General features: G+C 44.5%; 2 protein-coding genes across 2 annotated transcripts; both read right to left on the bottom strand.

Annotated features, from left to right (window-relative positions):
- Positions 1–8,894: 8,894 nt before the first annotated feature.
- Positions 8,895–9,908, bottom strand: LOC139831682 (putative F-box protein At1g19160). Its single transcript, XM_071821000.1, has one exon. The coding sequence runs from the start codon at positions 9,906–9,908 to the stop codon at positions 8,895–8,897; it is 1,014 nt and encodes a 337-aa protein (XP_071677101.1).
- Positions 9,909–10,246: 338 nt separating this feature from the next.
- On the bottom strand, positions 10,247–12,348 carry LOC127301173 (uncharacterized). Its single transcript, XM_051331396.2, has 3 exons — positions 11,909–12,348; positions 10,980–11,728; positions 10,247–10,908 (listed from the first exon to the last, which is right to left on the bottom strand). The coding sequence occupies exons 1-3, from the start codon at positions 12,209–12,211 to the stop codon at positions 10,413–10,415; spliced, it is 1,548 nt and encodes a 515-aa protein (XP_051187356.1). The 5' UTR covers positions 12,212–12,348; the 3' UTR covers positions 10,247–10,412.
- Between the last annotated feature and the right edge of the window lie 4,262 nt (positions 12,349–16,610).

Here is a 16,610-nt window from a genome sequence, read left to right as displayed (position 1 = left end):
AAAACTGAAACTTCCACCATGGAGCATGGCTTTAGTTAGCGGCCCAATGTTCTTCTCTAACATATGCATGCTTAACCATATGGTGGTAGATCTCTCTTACTTCAGACAAGACGAACATGCATAGCAACTCACATGAAATTCAACAATGAATAGTTGATGGCGTCCCCAGTGAACATGGTTATCGCACAACAAGCAACTTAATAAGAGATAAAGTGCATAATTACATATTCAATACCACAATAGTTTTTAAGCTATTTGTCCCATGAGCTATATATTGCAAAGGTGAATGATGGAATTTTAAAGGTAGCACTCAAGCAATTTACTTTGGAATGGCGGAAAAATACCATGTAGTATAGGTAGGTATGGTGGATACAAATGGCATAGTGGTTGGCTCAAGTATTTTGGATGCATGAGAAGTATTCCCTCTCGATACAAGGTTTAGGCTAGCAAGGCTTATTTGAAACAAACACAAGGATGAACCGGTGCAGCAAAACTCACATAAAAGACATATTGAAAACATTATAAGACTCTACACCGTCTTCCTTGTCGTTCAAACTCAATACTAGAAATTATCTAGACCTTAGAGAAACCAAATATGCAAACCAAATTTTAGCATGCTCTATGTATTTCTTCATTAATGGGTGCAAAGCATATGATGCAAGAGCTTAATCATGAGCACAACAATTGCCAAGTATCACATTACCCAAGACATTTATAGCAATTACTACATGTATCATTTTCCAATTCCAACCATATAACAATTTAACGAAGAAGAAACTTCGCCATGAATACTATGAGTAGAAACCAAGGACATACTTGTCCATATGCTACAGCGGAGCGTGTCTCTCTCCCATAAAGTGAATGCTAGGATCCATTTTATTCAAACAAAACAAAAAACAAAAACAAACCGACGCTCCAAGAAAAGCACATAAGATGTGATGGAATAAAAATATAGTTTCAGGGGAGGAACCTGATAATGTTGTCGATGAAGAAGGGGATGCCTTGGGCATCCCCAAGCTTAGACGCTTGAGTCTTCTTGATATATGCAGGGGTGAACCACCGGGTGCATCCCCAAGCTTAGAGCTTTCACTCTCCTTGATCATGTTGCATCATACTCCTCTCTTGATCCTTGAAAACTTCCTCCACACCAAACTCGAAACAACTCATTAGAGGGTTAGTGCACAATATAAATTGACATATTCAGATGTGACACAATCATTCTTAACACTTCTGGACATTGCATAATGCTACTGGACATTAGTGGATCAAAGAAATTCATCCAACATAGCGAAAGAGGCAATGCGAAATAAAAGGCAGAATCTGTCAAAACAGAACAGTTCGTATTGACGAATTTTAAAATGGCACCAGACTTGCTCAAATGAAAATGCTCAAATTGAATGAAAGTTGCGTACATATCTGAGGATCATGCACGTAAATTGGCTTAATTTTCTGAGCTACCTACAGGAAGGTGGACCCAGATTCGTGACAGCAAAGAAATCTGGAACTGTGCAGTAATCCAAATCTAGTACTTACTTTTCTATCAACGGCTTAACTTGGCACAACAAAACACAAAACTAAGATAAGGAGAGGTTGCTACAGTAGTAAACAACTTCCAAGACACAAAATAAAAACAAAGTACTGTAGGTAAAAACATGGGTTGTCTCCCATAAGCGCTTTTCTTTAACGCCTTTCAGCTAGGCGCAGAAAGTGTGTATCAAGTATTATGAAGAGATGGTGCATTGTTATCATGAGCTCCCCCATCCATAGTGGTACTAAGGGCTTTGTCAATTTTAGGCCTATAATAATACTTCTTTGGTCTAGGCACTTTAGAGACATACATAAACTTTTGCTCCTTACCCACATAAGCTTTCTCCTTATATTTAAGAGAAGAAAATGTTGAACCCAAGGTTCCCATAGCTTTTTCAAGTTCGTCAATCCTATTGATTTGATCATCATGGACAGCATTAGTTCCTAGGACACTAATTCTTTCATCAATTCCTCCTAAGGATTTATCAAGTTTATCAGTTTTATCAAGTAATATTTCCAATTTAGCTTCAATACTTGGAAAATTTTTCTCTATGGTTTCCAATTTTTTCATAACATCTTCAAGAGAGATTTCAGTTTTAACTTTATCAACAGGGGGTATTCCAAATAAGCTCTCAATAATGCAACTAGCTTCTAATGCAGGAGTACTTAGGAAGTCACCTTTTGCGAGACTATCAAGAACATATCTATTCCAGCTAGAGATACCAACATAAAAATTCCTGAGTAAAATAATGGTGGAGTGCTTCTTAGTGCATCTATTATGAGCATCGCTAATTCTATACCAAGCATCTCTCAAACATTCTCCCCCTCGTTTCTTAAACGTGCGAACTTCAACTTCAGGATTACTCATTTTAGTAGTAGTAAATAAAGCAAACTAGATAAAGTAAATGCAAGTAAACTAATTTTTTTGTGTTTTAGATATAGCAAACAAGATAGCAAATAAAGTAAAACTAGCAACTAATTTTTTTTGTATTTTGATTTAGTGCAGCAAACAAAGTAGTAAATAAAACTAAGCAAGACAAAAACAAAGTAAAGAGATTGAGAAGTGGAGACTCCCCTTGCAGCGTGTCTTGATCTCCCCGGCAACGGCGCCAGAAATTTAGCTTGATGGCGTGTATTTCACACGTTCGTTGGGCAACCCCAAGAGGAAGGTATGATGCGCACAGCAGCAAGTTTTCCCTCAGAAAGAAACCAAGGTTTATCGAACCAGGAGGAGCCAAGAAGCACGTTGAAGGTTGATGGCGGCGGGATGTAGTGCGGCGCAACACCAGGGATTCCGGCGCCAACGTGGAACCTGCACAACACAACCAAAGTACTTTGCCCCAACGAAACAGTGAGGTTGTCAATCTCACCGGCTTGCTGTAACAAAGAGTTAACCGTATTGTGTGGAAGATGATTGTTTGCAGAAAACAGTAGAACAGTATTGCAGTAGATTGTATTTCAGTAAAGAGAATTGGACCGGGGTCCACAGTTCACTAGAGGTGTCTCTCCCATAAGATAAACAGCATGTTGGGTGAACAAATTACAGTTGGGCAATTGACAAATAAAGAGGGCATGACCATGCACATACATATTATGATGAGTATTGTGAGATTTAATTGGGCATTATGACAAAGTACATAGACCGTCATCCAACTGCATCTATGCCTAAAAAGTCCACCTTCAGGTTATCATCCGAACCCCCTCCAGTATTAAGTTGCTAACAACAGACAATTGCATTAAGTATGGTGCGTAATGTAACTAGTGACTACATCCTTGAACATAGCACTAATGTTTTATCCCTAGTGGCAACAGCACATCCGTAACCTTAGTGGTTCTTGTCACTCCTCCAGATTCACAGAGACATGAACCCACTATCGAGCATAAATACTCCCTCTTGGAGTTACTAGCATCAACTTGGCCAGAGCATCTACTAATAACGGAGAGCATGCAAGATCATAAACAACACATAGACATAACTTTGATAATCAACATAACAAGTATTCTCTATTCATCGGATCCCAACAAACGCAACATATAGAATTACAGATAGATGATCTTGATCATGTTAGGCAGCTCACAAGATCCGACAATGAAGCACAATGGGGAGAAGACAACCATCTAGCTACTGCTATGGACCCATAGTCCAGGGGTAGACTACTCACACATCACACCGGAGGCGACCATGGCGGCGTAGAGTCCTCCGGGAGATGATTCCCCTCTCCGGCAGGGTGCCGGAGGCGATCTCCTGGATCCCCCGAGATGGGATCAGCGGCGGCGGCGTCTCTGGAAGGTTTTCCGTATCGTGGCTCTCGGTACTGGGGGTTTCGTCACGGAGACTTTTTATAGGCGGAAGGGCAGGTCAAGAGGCGGCACGGGGGCCCCACACTACAGGCCGGCGCGGCCAAGGGGGGGCCGCGCCCGGCGCGGCCCCTCCGTGGCCCCTCTTCGTCTCTCCTTCGGACTTCTGGAAGCTTCGTGAGAAAATAGGCCCCTGGGCTTTGATTTCGTCCAATTCCGAGAATATTTCCTTACTAGGATTTCTGAAACCAAAATCAGCAGAAAACAAAGAATCGGCACTTCGGCATCTTGTTAATAGGTTAGTTCCAGAAAATGCACGAATATGACATAAAGTGTGCATAAAACATGTAGATAACATCAATAATGTGGCACGGAACATAAGAAATTATCGATACGTCGGAGACGTATCAGCATCCCCAAGCTTAGAGCTTTCACTCTCCTTGATCATGTTGCATCATACTCCTCTCTTGATCCTTGAAAATTTCCTCCACACCAAACTCGAAATAACTCATTAGAGGGTTAGTGCACAATAAAAATTAACATATTCAGAGGTGACACAATCATTCTTAACACTTCTGGACATTGCATAATGCTACTGGACATTAGTGGATCAAAGAAATTCATCCAACATAGTAAAAGAGGCAATGCGAAATAAAAGGCAGAATCTGTCAAAACAGAACAGTTCGTATTGACGAATTTTAAAATGGCACCAGACTTGCTCAAATGAAAATGCTCAAATTGAATGAAAGTTGCGTACATATCTGAGGATCATGCACGTAAATTGGCTTAATTTTCTGAGCTACCTACAGGGAGGTGGACCCAGATTCGTGACAGCAAAGAAATCTGGAACTGCGCAGTAATCCAAATCTAGTACTTACTTTTCTATCAACGGCTTAACTTGGCACAACAAAACACAAAACTAAGATAAGGAGAGGTTGCTACAGTAGTAAACAACTTCCAAGACACAAAATAAAAACAAAGTACTGTAGCAAAATAACACATGGGTTATCTCCCAAGAAGTTCTTTTCTTTATAGCCATTAAGATGGGCTCAGCAGTTTTAATGATGCACTCGCAAGAAATAGTATTTGAAGCAAAAGAGAGCATCAAGAGGCAAATTGAAAACACATTTAAGCCTAACATGCTTCCTATGCATAGGAATCTTGTAAATAAACAAGTTCATGAAGAGCAAAGTAACAAGCATAGGAAGATAAAACAAGTGTAGCTTCAAAAATTTCAGCACATAGAGAGGTATTTTAGTAACATGAAAATTTCTACAACCATATTTTCCTCTCTCATAATAACTTTCAGTAGCAACATGAGCAAACTCAACAATATAACTATCACATAAAGCATTCTTATCATGAGTCTCATGCATAAAATTATTACTACTCCCAACATAAGCATAGTTATTCTTATTAATTGTAGTAGGAGCAAATTTAACAAAGTAGCTATCATTATTATTCTCATCAAGTGTAGGAGGCATAGTATTATCATCATAAAAATTACTCTCCATAGTAGGCGACACTAAAAGACCAATATCATTATAATCATCATAAATAGGAGGCAAAGTATCATCAAAGTAATTTTTCTCCTCAATGCTTGGGGGACTAAAAAGATCATGAAAACCAGCTTCCCCAAGCTTAGAATTTTCCATATCATTAGCAACAATGGTATTCAAAGTGTTCATACTAACATGTTCCATGGGTTTTTTAATTTTCGGATCAAACCATCCATGTCTTAAATCAGGAAATAGAGTAAAAAGCTCATTGTTGTCCATTATGCCTTACTAGTGTAAACAAGAAACAAAAAGATGCAATTGCAGGATCTAAAGGAAATAGCTTCGAGTACTTACAATGCGCCGGAAAATAGCTTGATAGCCGAGGTCCGGAGTGTGAGTACCTTTTACCTTTCCTCCCCGGCAACGGCGCCAGAAAATAGCTTGATGTCTACTTCCCCCTCCTTTCCTGTAGACAGTGTTGGGCCTCCAAGAGCAGAGGTTTGTAGAACAGCAGCAAGTTTTCCCTTAAGTGGATACCCAAGGTTTATCGAACTCAGGGAGGAAGAGGTCAAAGATATCCCTCTCATGCAACCCTGCAACCACAAAGCAAGAAGTCTCTTGTGTCCCCAACACACCAAATAGGTGCACTAGTTCGGCGAAGAGATAGTGAAATACAGGTGGTATGAATATATATGAGCAGTAGCAACGGTGCCAGAAAATAGCTTGCTGGCGTGTAGTTGATGGTGGTAGTATTGCAGCAGTAGTAACACAGTAAAACAGTAAACAAGCAGTAGTAACGCAGCAGTATTTAGGAACAAGGCCTAGGGATCAGACTTTCACTAGTGGACACTCTCAACATTGATCACATAACAGAATAGATAAATGCATACTCTACACTTTTGTTGGATGATGAACGCATTGCGTAGGATTACACGAACCCTCAATACCGGAGTTAACAAGCTCCACAATTAAATGTTTATATTTAAGTAACCTTATAGTGTAAGATAGATCAAAAGACTAAACCAAGTACTAACATAGCATGCACACTGTCACCTTCATGCATATGTAGGAGAAATAGATCACATCAATACTATCATAGCAATAATTAACTTCATAATCTACAAGAGATCATGATCATAGCATAAACCAAGTACTAACACGGATGCACACACTGTCACCATTACATCGTGCAGGAGGAATAGAACTACTTTAATAATATTGCTAGAGTAGCACATAGATAAATTGTGATACAAATACATTGCAATCATAAAGAGATATAAATAAGCACCTCACTATGCCATTCAACAGTGAATAAGTATTCTGTGAAATATAGCCTAAGAGACCCACACGGTGCACACACTGTCACCTTTACACACGTGGGACAAGGAGTCTCCGGAGATCATATAAGTAAAACTCACTTGACTAGCATAATGACATCTAGATTACAAGCATCATCATATGAATCTCAATCATGTAAGGCAGCTCATGAGATTATTGTATTGAAGCACATAGGAGAGAGATGAACCACATAGCTACCGGTACAGCCCCGAGCCTCGATGGAGAACTACTCCCTCCTCATGGGAGCAGCAGCGGTGATGAAGATGGCGGTGGAGATGGCAGCGGTGTCGATGGAGAAGCCTTCCGGGGCACTCCCGTTCCGGCAGCGTGCCGAACAGAGACTCTGTCCCCTCGTATCTTGGCCTCGCGATGGCGGCGGCTCCGGAAGGTTTCGTGGTTTTCGTCGAACGTATCGGGTTTTCGATCCAGGGGCTTTAAATAGGCTAAGAGGCGGCGCAGAGGGTCGAAGGGCGACGACACCATAGGGCGGCGCGGCCAGGGCCCGGGCCGCGCCGGCCTATGGTCCGGGGGCCAGTGCCCCCTACGGTCCTTCCGGGTGTTACGGATGCTTCCGGTGAAAATAGGAACTTGGGCGTTGATTTCGTCCGATTCCGAGAATATTTCGTTACTAGGATTTCTGAAACCAAAAACAGCAGAAAACAGGAACTGGCACTTCGGCATCTTGTTAATAGGTTAGTTCCAGAAAATGCACGAATATGACATAAAGCGTGCATAAAACATGTAGATAACATCAATAATGTGGCATGGAACATAAGAAATTATCGATACGTCGGAGACGTATCAGCGCGTCGGTGGGCGGCAGGGGTTGGGGCGCGAGCACGGTCGAGCGCCTCCCAATCTACGCGCGAGGAAGACAAAGGAATATTCTAAGAATATTTAGAATATTCCTTTTTATAGTTCGAGGATGCAAGCACATAAAATACTCGACGCATTTTGCAGGCGAGTGAACTTTAACGGCGCAAGACGCAACACTAAGGGTATCTTCACCGGCGGCCCCAAATAGGCGCCAGCAGGAGATCCTTAGTTTAGGGAAGGTCATTCCACACTGGCGCAACCTATATGTCTCCCATTTTTTGGGGGGGCAAAATTACAATAGTTTGTATAGTTTTCACGATTCAAACATTATTTTTTCATTGTTAGAACACATAAATTATTTCGTACAAATAATTTAAACAAATAAATTAAATTATTCGTACAATAATATAAATAAATTGCAACATGCAGAGTTTCCTCTTCGCACCAACAAATTCCCAACTAGATCATTCTGAGTATGAACACATGCATCTAGGATTTCTTCATGCATATGGAGGAAAGCAACAAACTGGGTCGGTACCTTCTCAATCTAAGCAAAAGATCCCTGAAAATCAAATGGAGGGTCATCATCCGCTGGTGCGTCGCGCTCACTCTCAATGATCATGTTGTGTATGTTCACACAAACGTTCATCACCTCCCACATCTGAGACTCCGACCAGGTGAGAGTAGGATACCGAACAATGGCAAAACGATGATGTAGCACACCAAATGCCCGCTCTACATCCTTGTGACATGCTTCTTGGCATGTCGCAAATTATAATTCCTTCTCCGAAGTAGGGTTTGGAATTGTCTTCACAAATGTAGCATATTGTGGATAGATACCATCATCTAGATAGTACCCTTGTTGTACTATGCGTGGCCGTTGTTCTCGAAGTTGACCGGCGGAGCATGTCCCTCAGCTAGCCCTGCAAACACCGGAGAGCTACGTTGATGTCGTTGTGAGTTCCTGCCATGCCGAAAAAATCGTGCCAAATCCAGAGGTCATTGTCAGCCACTACCTCAAGTATGACACTGCACTCTCCGGTACGCTCCTTGTACAACCCTTTCCACGAAAATGAGCAATTTCTTCCAACCCTAGTGCATGCAGTCGATACTTTCAAGCATTACAAACCATACAAATCATTAGATCTGTTATATACTACGCACCAAAAGTTTTATAGTACAATGTAGCATAAAATATCATTGTTAATAAAAGAACGACTATTTCCATGATTGGACACATATGTGGACAAACACTGCATAACCAAATGGCAATCATAGGTTTTTTAGGTCACGTCGAACATAAGAAACGAGAACGTAGTTCACTGTCCTTCGAAGAAACTACTTCGAAAAGGAAAAGGAAAAAACATTAAGGAAGTTAAGGGCACTAGATCTTGACCAAAAAGAAATCTCCCGGTGCTAGCTGCAAGGACTAAAGTTTGTGTCGTGGACGCCGGCTAGTGCATTTGGCGCATCTATGAAATCCCAGTTGTGTGGATCGTAGATTTGCACCGACGATAAATCGGTTTTCTCATGAGTGTTGTAGAAGACCAGCCTCCCATCAGGTAATATTCGCAAAGGTTTAACCCGATAATACCCACGTGAATTCAAAGGGATCTCAAACACCTTAACCCATGTGCTCTTGTTAGAATTTGTGAGGAGCCATATGTTCGTCACCCAGCTCTCATCCTCCGGTTGAACCATACATAGGGAACCATTGAGCTCGCTCAACGAAAGGTCACCCTTTTGAAGGTCCACATTTGGTGGCCCCTTGATTGCCTTCATCCACTCCTCACTCGCGAGGTTAAAGCATAGTACACCGTTCCCATCTAGCTGAGATCTTAGCAGCAAATGCAATACACCGTTTACAACAACGGGACTCCTAGCATAGGAAATATTGCTGTTTTGAGGCAACTGCATTGGTCTCCACTCAACATCGTCTCCTACCGTGAGGATCTCGCACAAGTAGGGATTGATGTAGACGATCTTGTAGACACTAAATGGGATGGTGCAGCCGAAACCCAAAAGGCCAGTTTTCTTGCAGGTTTGGAGCACCTCACCGTTGGCAAGGTCGACCACCTTAACATCACATGAAATGCCAATCACACACACCAGGTTATCACGGCTTGTGCAGATAAGCTTCCAAACATAACCCACGTTCTTGATCACTTTCACCACGTTACCGCCCATGTCAATCAGCCGCAGAGACGTGTCCCGGCGGGAGCCAACAACGAGGAGTGGCTCGGCGCGAGCCTTGTACACGCTGACGATGTTGTCGGATATGAGGGTGTACCACCCCTTGGACACACATCTGAATCGGCAGAGGGTCTTCACGCGGATCCTTGAGAGGATGTCAACAACAACGTCGTCTGGCAATTGCGGCGGCGTCCGCTGGCGAAGAAGACGAGGCACCGACGAGAACGCTATCCCCATGTGATCGAACTGGCTTTGTTTCTGAAGATCGACTGAATTTGAGTTTAGCGGAGCCTTATTCCGTGTGTCGCGTGCCCCCTTGAGGTTTACTATCGTGTAGATGGTTGGCCGAAAGAAAACAAGGGGGTTAGCTATGTTGAGGTTTCTGCAGAGGTAATATAATATAGTGATGCATATGGAATCTCGACCCGTGTACACAACGTACTCCAACATGCATCGCATCGGAATCGGAAAGCGTTTTCATTGTAGGAGATTGAGGTGTACTAACCGGTCACGTCGCCAGGTCGCCTTGCCTAATCAAGCGCAAGAAGCTATGTTTAGTCCAATATGACTGTAAGTTGGAAAGTGTTATCCGTGCTTTCAGTATTTCTTGTAGCAGGAAGCCAACAAACGAATTGGACTGTACGGAGTCAGTCTACAAAATGTCTTAGTGGACAAAATGTCATATGTAGCGCTCTCTTCTGAATGGAGCAGACTGATGGGTGATGACCCTTAATCTCAGTGTCACGACCCCGGGTCCGACAGTAGCCTCGCTGTGCCGGCGGCATCAGCCGCGGAGTCAGTCCTTCCGCCGTCGTCCGTCTCCGGTTCGAAGAGCTCGAACCGATTGTCGCCGTCGCCACTCCGAAACCTGGACCCCTGCTGCAGCTCCATCCGCTGCAGCTCCGACTCCGCCAGCGACTGCATCCGGGCGCGGTCCCTGTCCCGGGGGTAGCTGCAGTACAGGAATGAGTATATGGCGGCGCAGATCGTGAATGGTATCGCGATGGCCGTGTACAGCGCCTTGGCCAGCGACGCCGCGTTCGCCCGGTCTCTCTCGGGGCTGCTGCTGCCGTTCTTCCCGGCCGCGCCGCCGCCCGCCAGCTTGAACCCGTACAGGTGCTGCGACATGTAGCCCACAACCGGCGGCGCGAACGATGCCAGGATTGACTCAAACGCGTTGTCCAGCGCGTAGATGCTCGTCCTCGATTTCACCGGCACGATCTCCGCGAAGATCGGGCTGGAATGTTCCTCATCAGTTGTTCATTCAACAAGTCCGTACAAAATGTAAACGAAACTCTGCTTTCGCACCTGTTTGTAGCAGCGCCGTTCCAGGAGATGATGAGCCCCATGACGAAGAGGACGAGCGCGTGCGCGATGCCGGTGGAGGGGTCATTCGGGAGGCCGAGGAGCAGGATGGCCGCGAGAGGCACGCCCGAGCCGGCGCTGATCTGCGACAGCACGATCCTGCCGGCGTTCGGGTACCGGCGGGCGAGGGCGTCGCCCATCACGCCGCCCAGGAGGCCACCAATGGACGTCGCCACGGAGAACACCGTGATGAACACGGCCGTGGCCCCGTGGCTGAACCCGACGAGCTCCAGCCACATGGACAGGAACGACAGCGCCGACCACGGGAACGAGCCGCTCACGCCCTGCGCCACGAAGATCTGGAACGTCGGGATCTGGATCACGGCCCTGGCCTCCCTCAGCAGCTCCTTGGCCTCCTCCCACGCCGACCGTTTCTCGCCGAGCGCTGACGCTTCTTTGCCCGTCGGGAAGTTGGGGTCGACGGCGAAGAACCACACCAGGACGCCGACCACGACGCTGATGGCCGCCACGAGGTGGAACGCGAAGCGCCAGCCGGCGATCCCGAAGATGGTGGTCGGCGCGAGGAGCACAGCGGAGAAGCCCCCGATGATGGACCCGATGCTGCTGGTCAGCTGCAGCCACCCGAAGGCCGTGCCGCGGTGCTCGTCGTCGGTGGAGTCGGCGACCAGCGACTGGACCGCCGGTATGACGAGAGCTAGTCCGATGCCGTTCAGGCCTCTCGAGATTGCTACCTAGCACACCATCGAAGTAGCTCTGAGTTTCGAATCGACAATTTGGGAGCTTAAGCTCTCGAGATCTATGCTGGTCAACGAGACAGCAGACTTAGTTCGCCACCGGCTGCTTTGTACGAGCATTAGTTTGCCAGTGTTATGCCCATGAAGTACGAGCGGAGGCTGAGCGGCCGGGCTCACCTGGAGGAAGGTTTCGGAGATGGCGACGAGGAATGTGGCGGCGGCCCAGAGGAATGCCCCGACGGCGATGACGTGGGCGCGGTTGTGGCGCGACGCGGCGTAGGCGGCCAGCGGGTAGCACGCCGCCTGCACGATGGAGCGGTAGAGGGTGAGCGTGCCGAGGCCCGTCGGCGTGGCGTGCAGGGCGGCACCGACCTCGCGGTACACCGCCGGTAGCAGCGCCTCGTCGGCGCGCTCCATGATGGACGCCAGGTTCACCAGCACCAGCGTCCGCCGCTCCTCCCACGCCACCGCCGGCCCCATCTCCCGGCTACACTTGAATCCGCTTCTCCGTCGTCTCCTCTTCTGGCGAAATACTCAGCTCGAGCCGGCGATAGCCGCCATTGGTAGCGCCGGCGATCTGGGGAGTTTGTGTCTCGTCTTCGTGGGGGTTTTATATTAGGACAATACAGAAATGGCTTTCTCGCGCGTGCACGTGATTGCCTTTCATTCTTTTGGTTTCCTGCATTGAGATTCGTGCGAAAATAATACTCCCTCCAATTCATATTACTTGATGCTAAAATAGATATATCTGCAACTAATACGTGTCTAGATACATATATATTAGAGTCAAATAAGAGCAATGCTACATCTACGAGAGAAATTTTACGGGCTAGCACTTACGGGATGCGGTGGAGGCAGGTGATTTGGTGCAGTTTTTTTTCCTTCCGTGTTTTCAGGATCGTGACGCACCCACAAATTCACCACGTCATCCCGTAGAAGTATTCCCGTAGTAAATTTGCGTAGGTCTAGGATTATTGGTCAAATAATATGAATCGGAGGAAGTATTAAAATCTATCATGTTTTACAACGCGATGAAACCTATGTTTTCGTAGAATTGCCGCTCTCTACAACAACAATACGATACAATTTGTTTGCAGTTTTGACTACAAGCTTCTTTCCCTCTCCAACCTATGAACCCGGGAATTTAAGAGTGATAATCGCGCTTCGCTGGTAATATCAGTTTTTTTTCCAAGAGTATCCACTCTAAGAGCAATTTGAAATACTAAAAAGAACTTATCCAACAGGTTTTCAGATTATAGCTGGGCATAGGTAGCCCAGCCCGAACGGCTTATTCGCATGGGATCAAGCCAAATTTGCATGTTGGGCTGGGTTTATGTATGATTTCTAGGCTCGACGATCGGGTCAAATTTGGGTCTACAAACTACACGATTTAGGGAAGAGTTGGGGCGGGCTTCTACATGTTTCGGGCGGGGCTCGGGTCTAATTTTTAGGCTCAACGGTCGGACTGGGGCCTAGCTCAGGCCTACGTTTTGAGCTTCAGGCTTTTTTTTGTCCAACCTAACTTTTGCTCATGTATAATCAAAATTGACGAAGACAATAGTAGAGAGAGAGCTTGGACCTATCCCCTTTCCCCATCTACAGTGAAAGGCGAATTTCTTTGCCCTCCCGCACCAACCACCTCGTTGTCGTCGATCCGCTCGATTCCTCGCCTCCGGCGGCGGGAGGTTGGGGAATCGACGGATCATGGCGTGTATATAGCGTAGGTTGTTGTAGATCGTCTGCCAGCGGCGCTGAGGAGGCGGTGGCGTGGCCGGAGAGACTTTTGCGGGCGGTGTTCCCCTCCTCTGCTCTGAATGCTCCGGTCGAGCACGGTGGCAGATCTGTCGCCCCCCTCGTGTATGTGACTCAGCGGAGTTGCGGAGCGCGGTTCCCCTTGCCGGAGGCCGTGGTGGCGGTTCCGGTTGTTGAAGATCTAGATGGAGACGATGTTGTTGACCAAGCTGGCGCCGATCGTCGTGCAGGATGGAGGCGCCTTGGTGTCGAGGACCGTCGACTTTCCGCCGCATGGGGGCTCCTCCCAGTCCAAGCTTTCAGTGGTGGAGTGGCGGAGGGTTTCACCGGCGGAGCGTGCTGATCGATGAAGATGATTCTAGGACCCAGAAGGATTGCTATGTATTTTTTCTTTGTTCTGGGTTTTTTGTAAGAATCTTGGTTAATATTATTGTTTCCTTCCGCGTAGAAAAAAAGATTGATGAAGACACCACTGACGCCTCGTTATGGATGAAAACATCCTAAGAAATATTCCTTGATAATAAAGTGTCGAACATAAGGTTTAATCCCCGCCAGGTTAGAGATATCACTATCATACTAACCATCCAATCATTGCTTGGTTCTCATAGTATCAAAGTTATAAACTTCCAGTCTCGTAGTTCTTGCTATGTGTACAACTATACGCTAAGCATGATTCTGGATTATGCTCGGTAAATAACTTTTTATTACTCTCTTTGATTCACGCCAATTAATTTTGATCCGAGTGAGTGAAACATGATAGATGAACAACACCAATAACATAATTTTATAATACATCCTCTAGAAAATTTATTTTAAATGGCTTTCTCGAATTTCTCTAAAATTTCACGCAAATAGTGTCTCTCTAATAACACTCCACGTTCGTAATGTCATATACCTCATAGAAATATGTAAACACGTCTATTTATACCCTTTTACAATTTCAAAAATATTTAAAGTAAAAAATTGAAGTTTTAGACCCCTTTGCCGCCTCGCTCCATCACGATGCTTGGCTCCCTTGTGAAGAATGTGGAGAATATGAAAAAGTCCAAGGGCAACAAGGTCGGCGCCAAGAAGAAGGCGGTTGAGATTACACGATGGATACACACTTCATGCAATCTTCGTGTCAATTTGTCGAATATGTAGCACTTTGTCGTTGACAGTTTGTTCGATCTTGTTGTGTTGTTGTTTTAGACTTTGGGAGTAGTCCGCATGTCGAAGGTACTTAAGTATGTATGGTTTTCGATCCGGTTTTCCTCGTAAACTGGATCATTTTCCTTTCTTCCTAAATGAATAGCCACTCCTGGCGTTTGCTCCAAAAAAAATTGAAGTTTTTAACCGTCCCATAAAGTTTGCCTAAGATTTGTTTAAATTTAATATATCTCGAACATCCTTCATATAATTGTTTCCCTTTCGGTTGAGCACTATTTGGAGTTTCCATTAGCGCCAATGCTTACTGAAGTGCATGCTTCTTTACATATTTTCATGAGGTGTCAGCCAAACAGCGGCATTTGGGTACGAGAAATGACTACCGGACGTCCATTGTTTGTATCGTGCATGATGACTCAAACAGCATTTGCCCGTTGTATACTCTCGATAATGACTCACACAACAGTAGCTTGTCATTGACACCACTAGTAAGTGTGCCCGTGTAACGCACGTCTCATAAATTAACAAATGCATTTAATTTTTATCACATTGGATCCTTCTAAAAATAAAAGAAAAAATGGCACTATCTCGACTTGTCGTGTTTGACATGTATCTTAAGTCTATCTCTTGAAAATAATAGTTCCCAGGTCAACATAATCTTCAAACACACAAGGTAAACCCTTAAAAAATATTGATAGAATTCCGCAAAGAATTCTCATTGGAGTAATTGGGTGCACCTTGTTTTATGAAAGCGGCATAGTTTCATTAAGGAAGAGAAAACAAGGCCTACAAGTGGAAATATTGACTTTTTGCGCATGCCATAAATTAAATCAAGAATATATTACAAGCTCCCTAATATTAAATATAAAACATCAGTACAATGAACACAGGAAAGTTCATCAATATGAAGGGTGGTCCGCTTAAACAACAATACCATTTAAAGAATCTCCTAAGCACATCGTGCATGATCTCATAACTAACACCCCAATCCATCTTCGTAAGTATGTGTGTTATGCCTTTGAGAGCTTTGGCTGGAATTTTATTGACCATCAATTCACAAGGTTGCATATGCAACTTGTTGCAGTTTTAGCGGGTGCAAACTTCTGTTCTATCTTAAATCCTATCTACCTACAAAAGATGGTGGTGCAAGCATATATGTAAAAAATATAACCTTCATGAAGATATACACTTTAGTTCCTGAAATTGTTCTATACTCTAACACTTACTTTCAGATAAAAAAGTGTTTGGCTAAGGAATTGTACTACACCTATTAGGTTATTGGTGCCAAAGATTATGAGCCTTCCTTGTTTTCCTGAGAAGGTTAAGACAATAGTAAACCAATTAAACTGTGTGATAACATGTTCTAACATTTTTAGCGTACACGCCACTGCGTCAGGAAATGAGTACCACATAGTTTTCATAGAAAGTAAGGAAATCTTCACATATTTCACGTATATTCCAAGTATGAAACACTTGCTCTGTTTAAGGACGAATCCACTCACTTAATTCTCATTGTTATTCATTGCCCAACATTGTGATTCCTGCACAAAAAGCCAGTAAGAATTTATAAGCATGCAATTGTAATTGAGAAACAGAATCAATTTTTATATAACTTGGAAGGTTCTCAATCACTATAGGAGTATAGCTCTGTACCATATCTCACCATCTTTGATCAATCTGGTTTGCTCCAATGAAAATTTAGTTGCCATTGCTTTCACTACAACCAAGTGACAATGTGAGAAGGAGATGAAAATCATACTATCACATTTAAGTCTCTATGGGCGCCCTTAATATAACTCACCACACACCAAAGTTTCCACCATAACCGGTTTTAGAGAACTTCTATAGTCATCTAAAACCCTTCCACCAGTGCTAAAAGTTGATTCTGAAGACATGAAACTAGCCGGAATAGTGAAGAACTGTCTCACCCTCTTTGCCAACACCGGGTATCTAAGTGAACTCACTTTCCACTAATCAAGCA

The sequence above is a fragment of the Lolium perenne genome, chromosome 5, assembly GCF_019359855.2.
Source record: "Lolium perenne isolate Kyuss_39 chromosome 5, Kyuss_2.0, whole genome shotgun sequence".
NCBI lineage: Eukaryota > Viridiplantae > Streptophyta > Magnoliopsida > Poales > Poaceae > Lolium > Lolium perenne.
This window is presented reverse-complemented; position numbering and strand designations above follow the sequence as displayed.

Bases quoted from the DNA above. Each gene is read 5' to 3' on its own strand.
- LOC139831682 (XM_071821000.1), bottom strand. From the start codon at position 9,908: ATGGGGATAGCGTTCTCGTCGGTGCCTCGTCTTCTTCGCCAGCGGACG.
- LOC127301173 (XM_051331396.2), bottom strand. From the start codon at position 12,211: ATGGGGCCGGCGGTGGCGTGGGAGGAGCGGCGGACGCTGGTGCTGGTG. The intron at 11,729-11,908 runs GTGAGCCCGGCC...ATGGTGTGCTAG, and splicing joins TCTCCGAAACCTTCCTCCAG to GTAGCAATCTCGAGAGGCCT. The intron at 10,909-10,979 runs GTGCGAAAGCAG...GGAACATTCCAG, and splicing joins AACGGCGCTGCTACAAACAG to CCCGATCTTCGCGGAGATCG.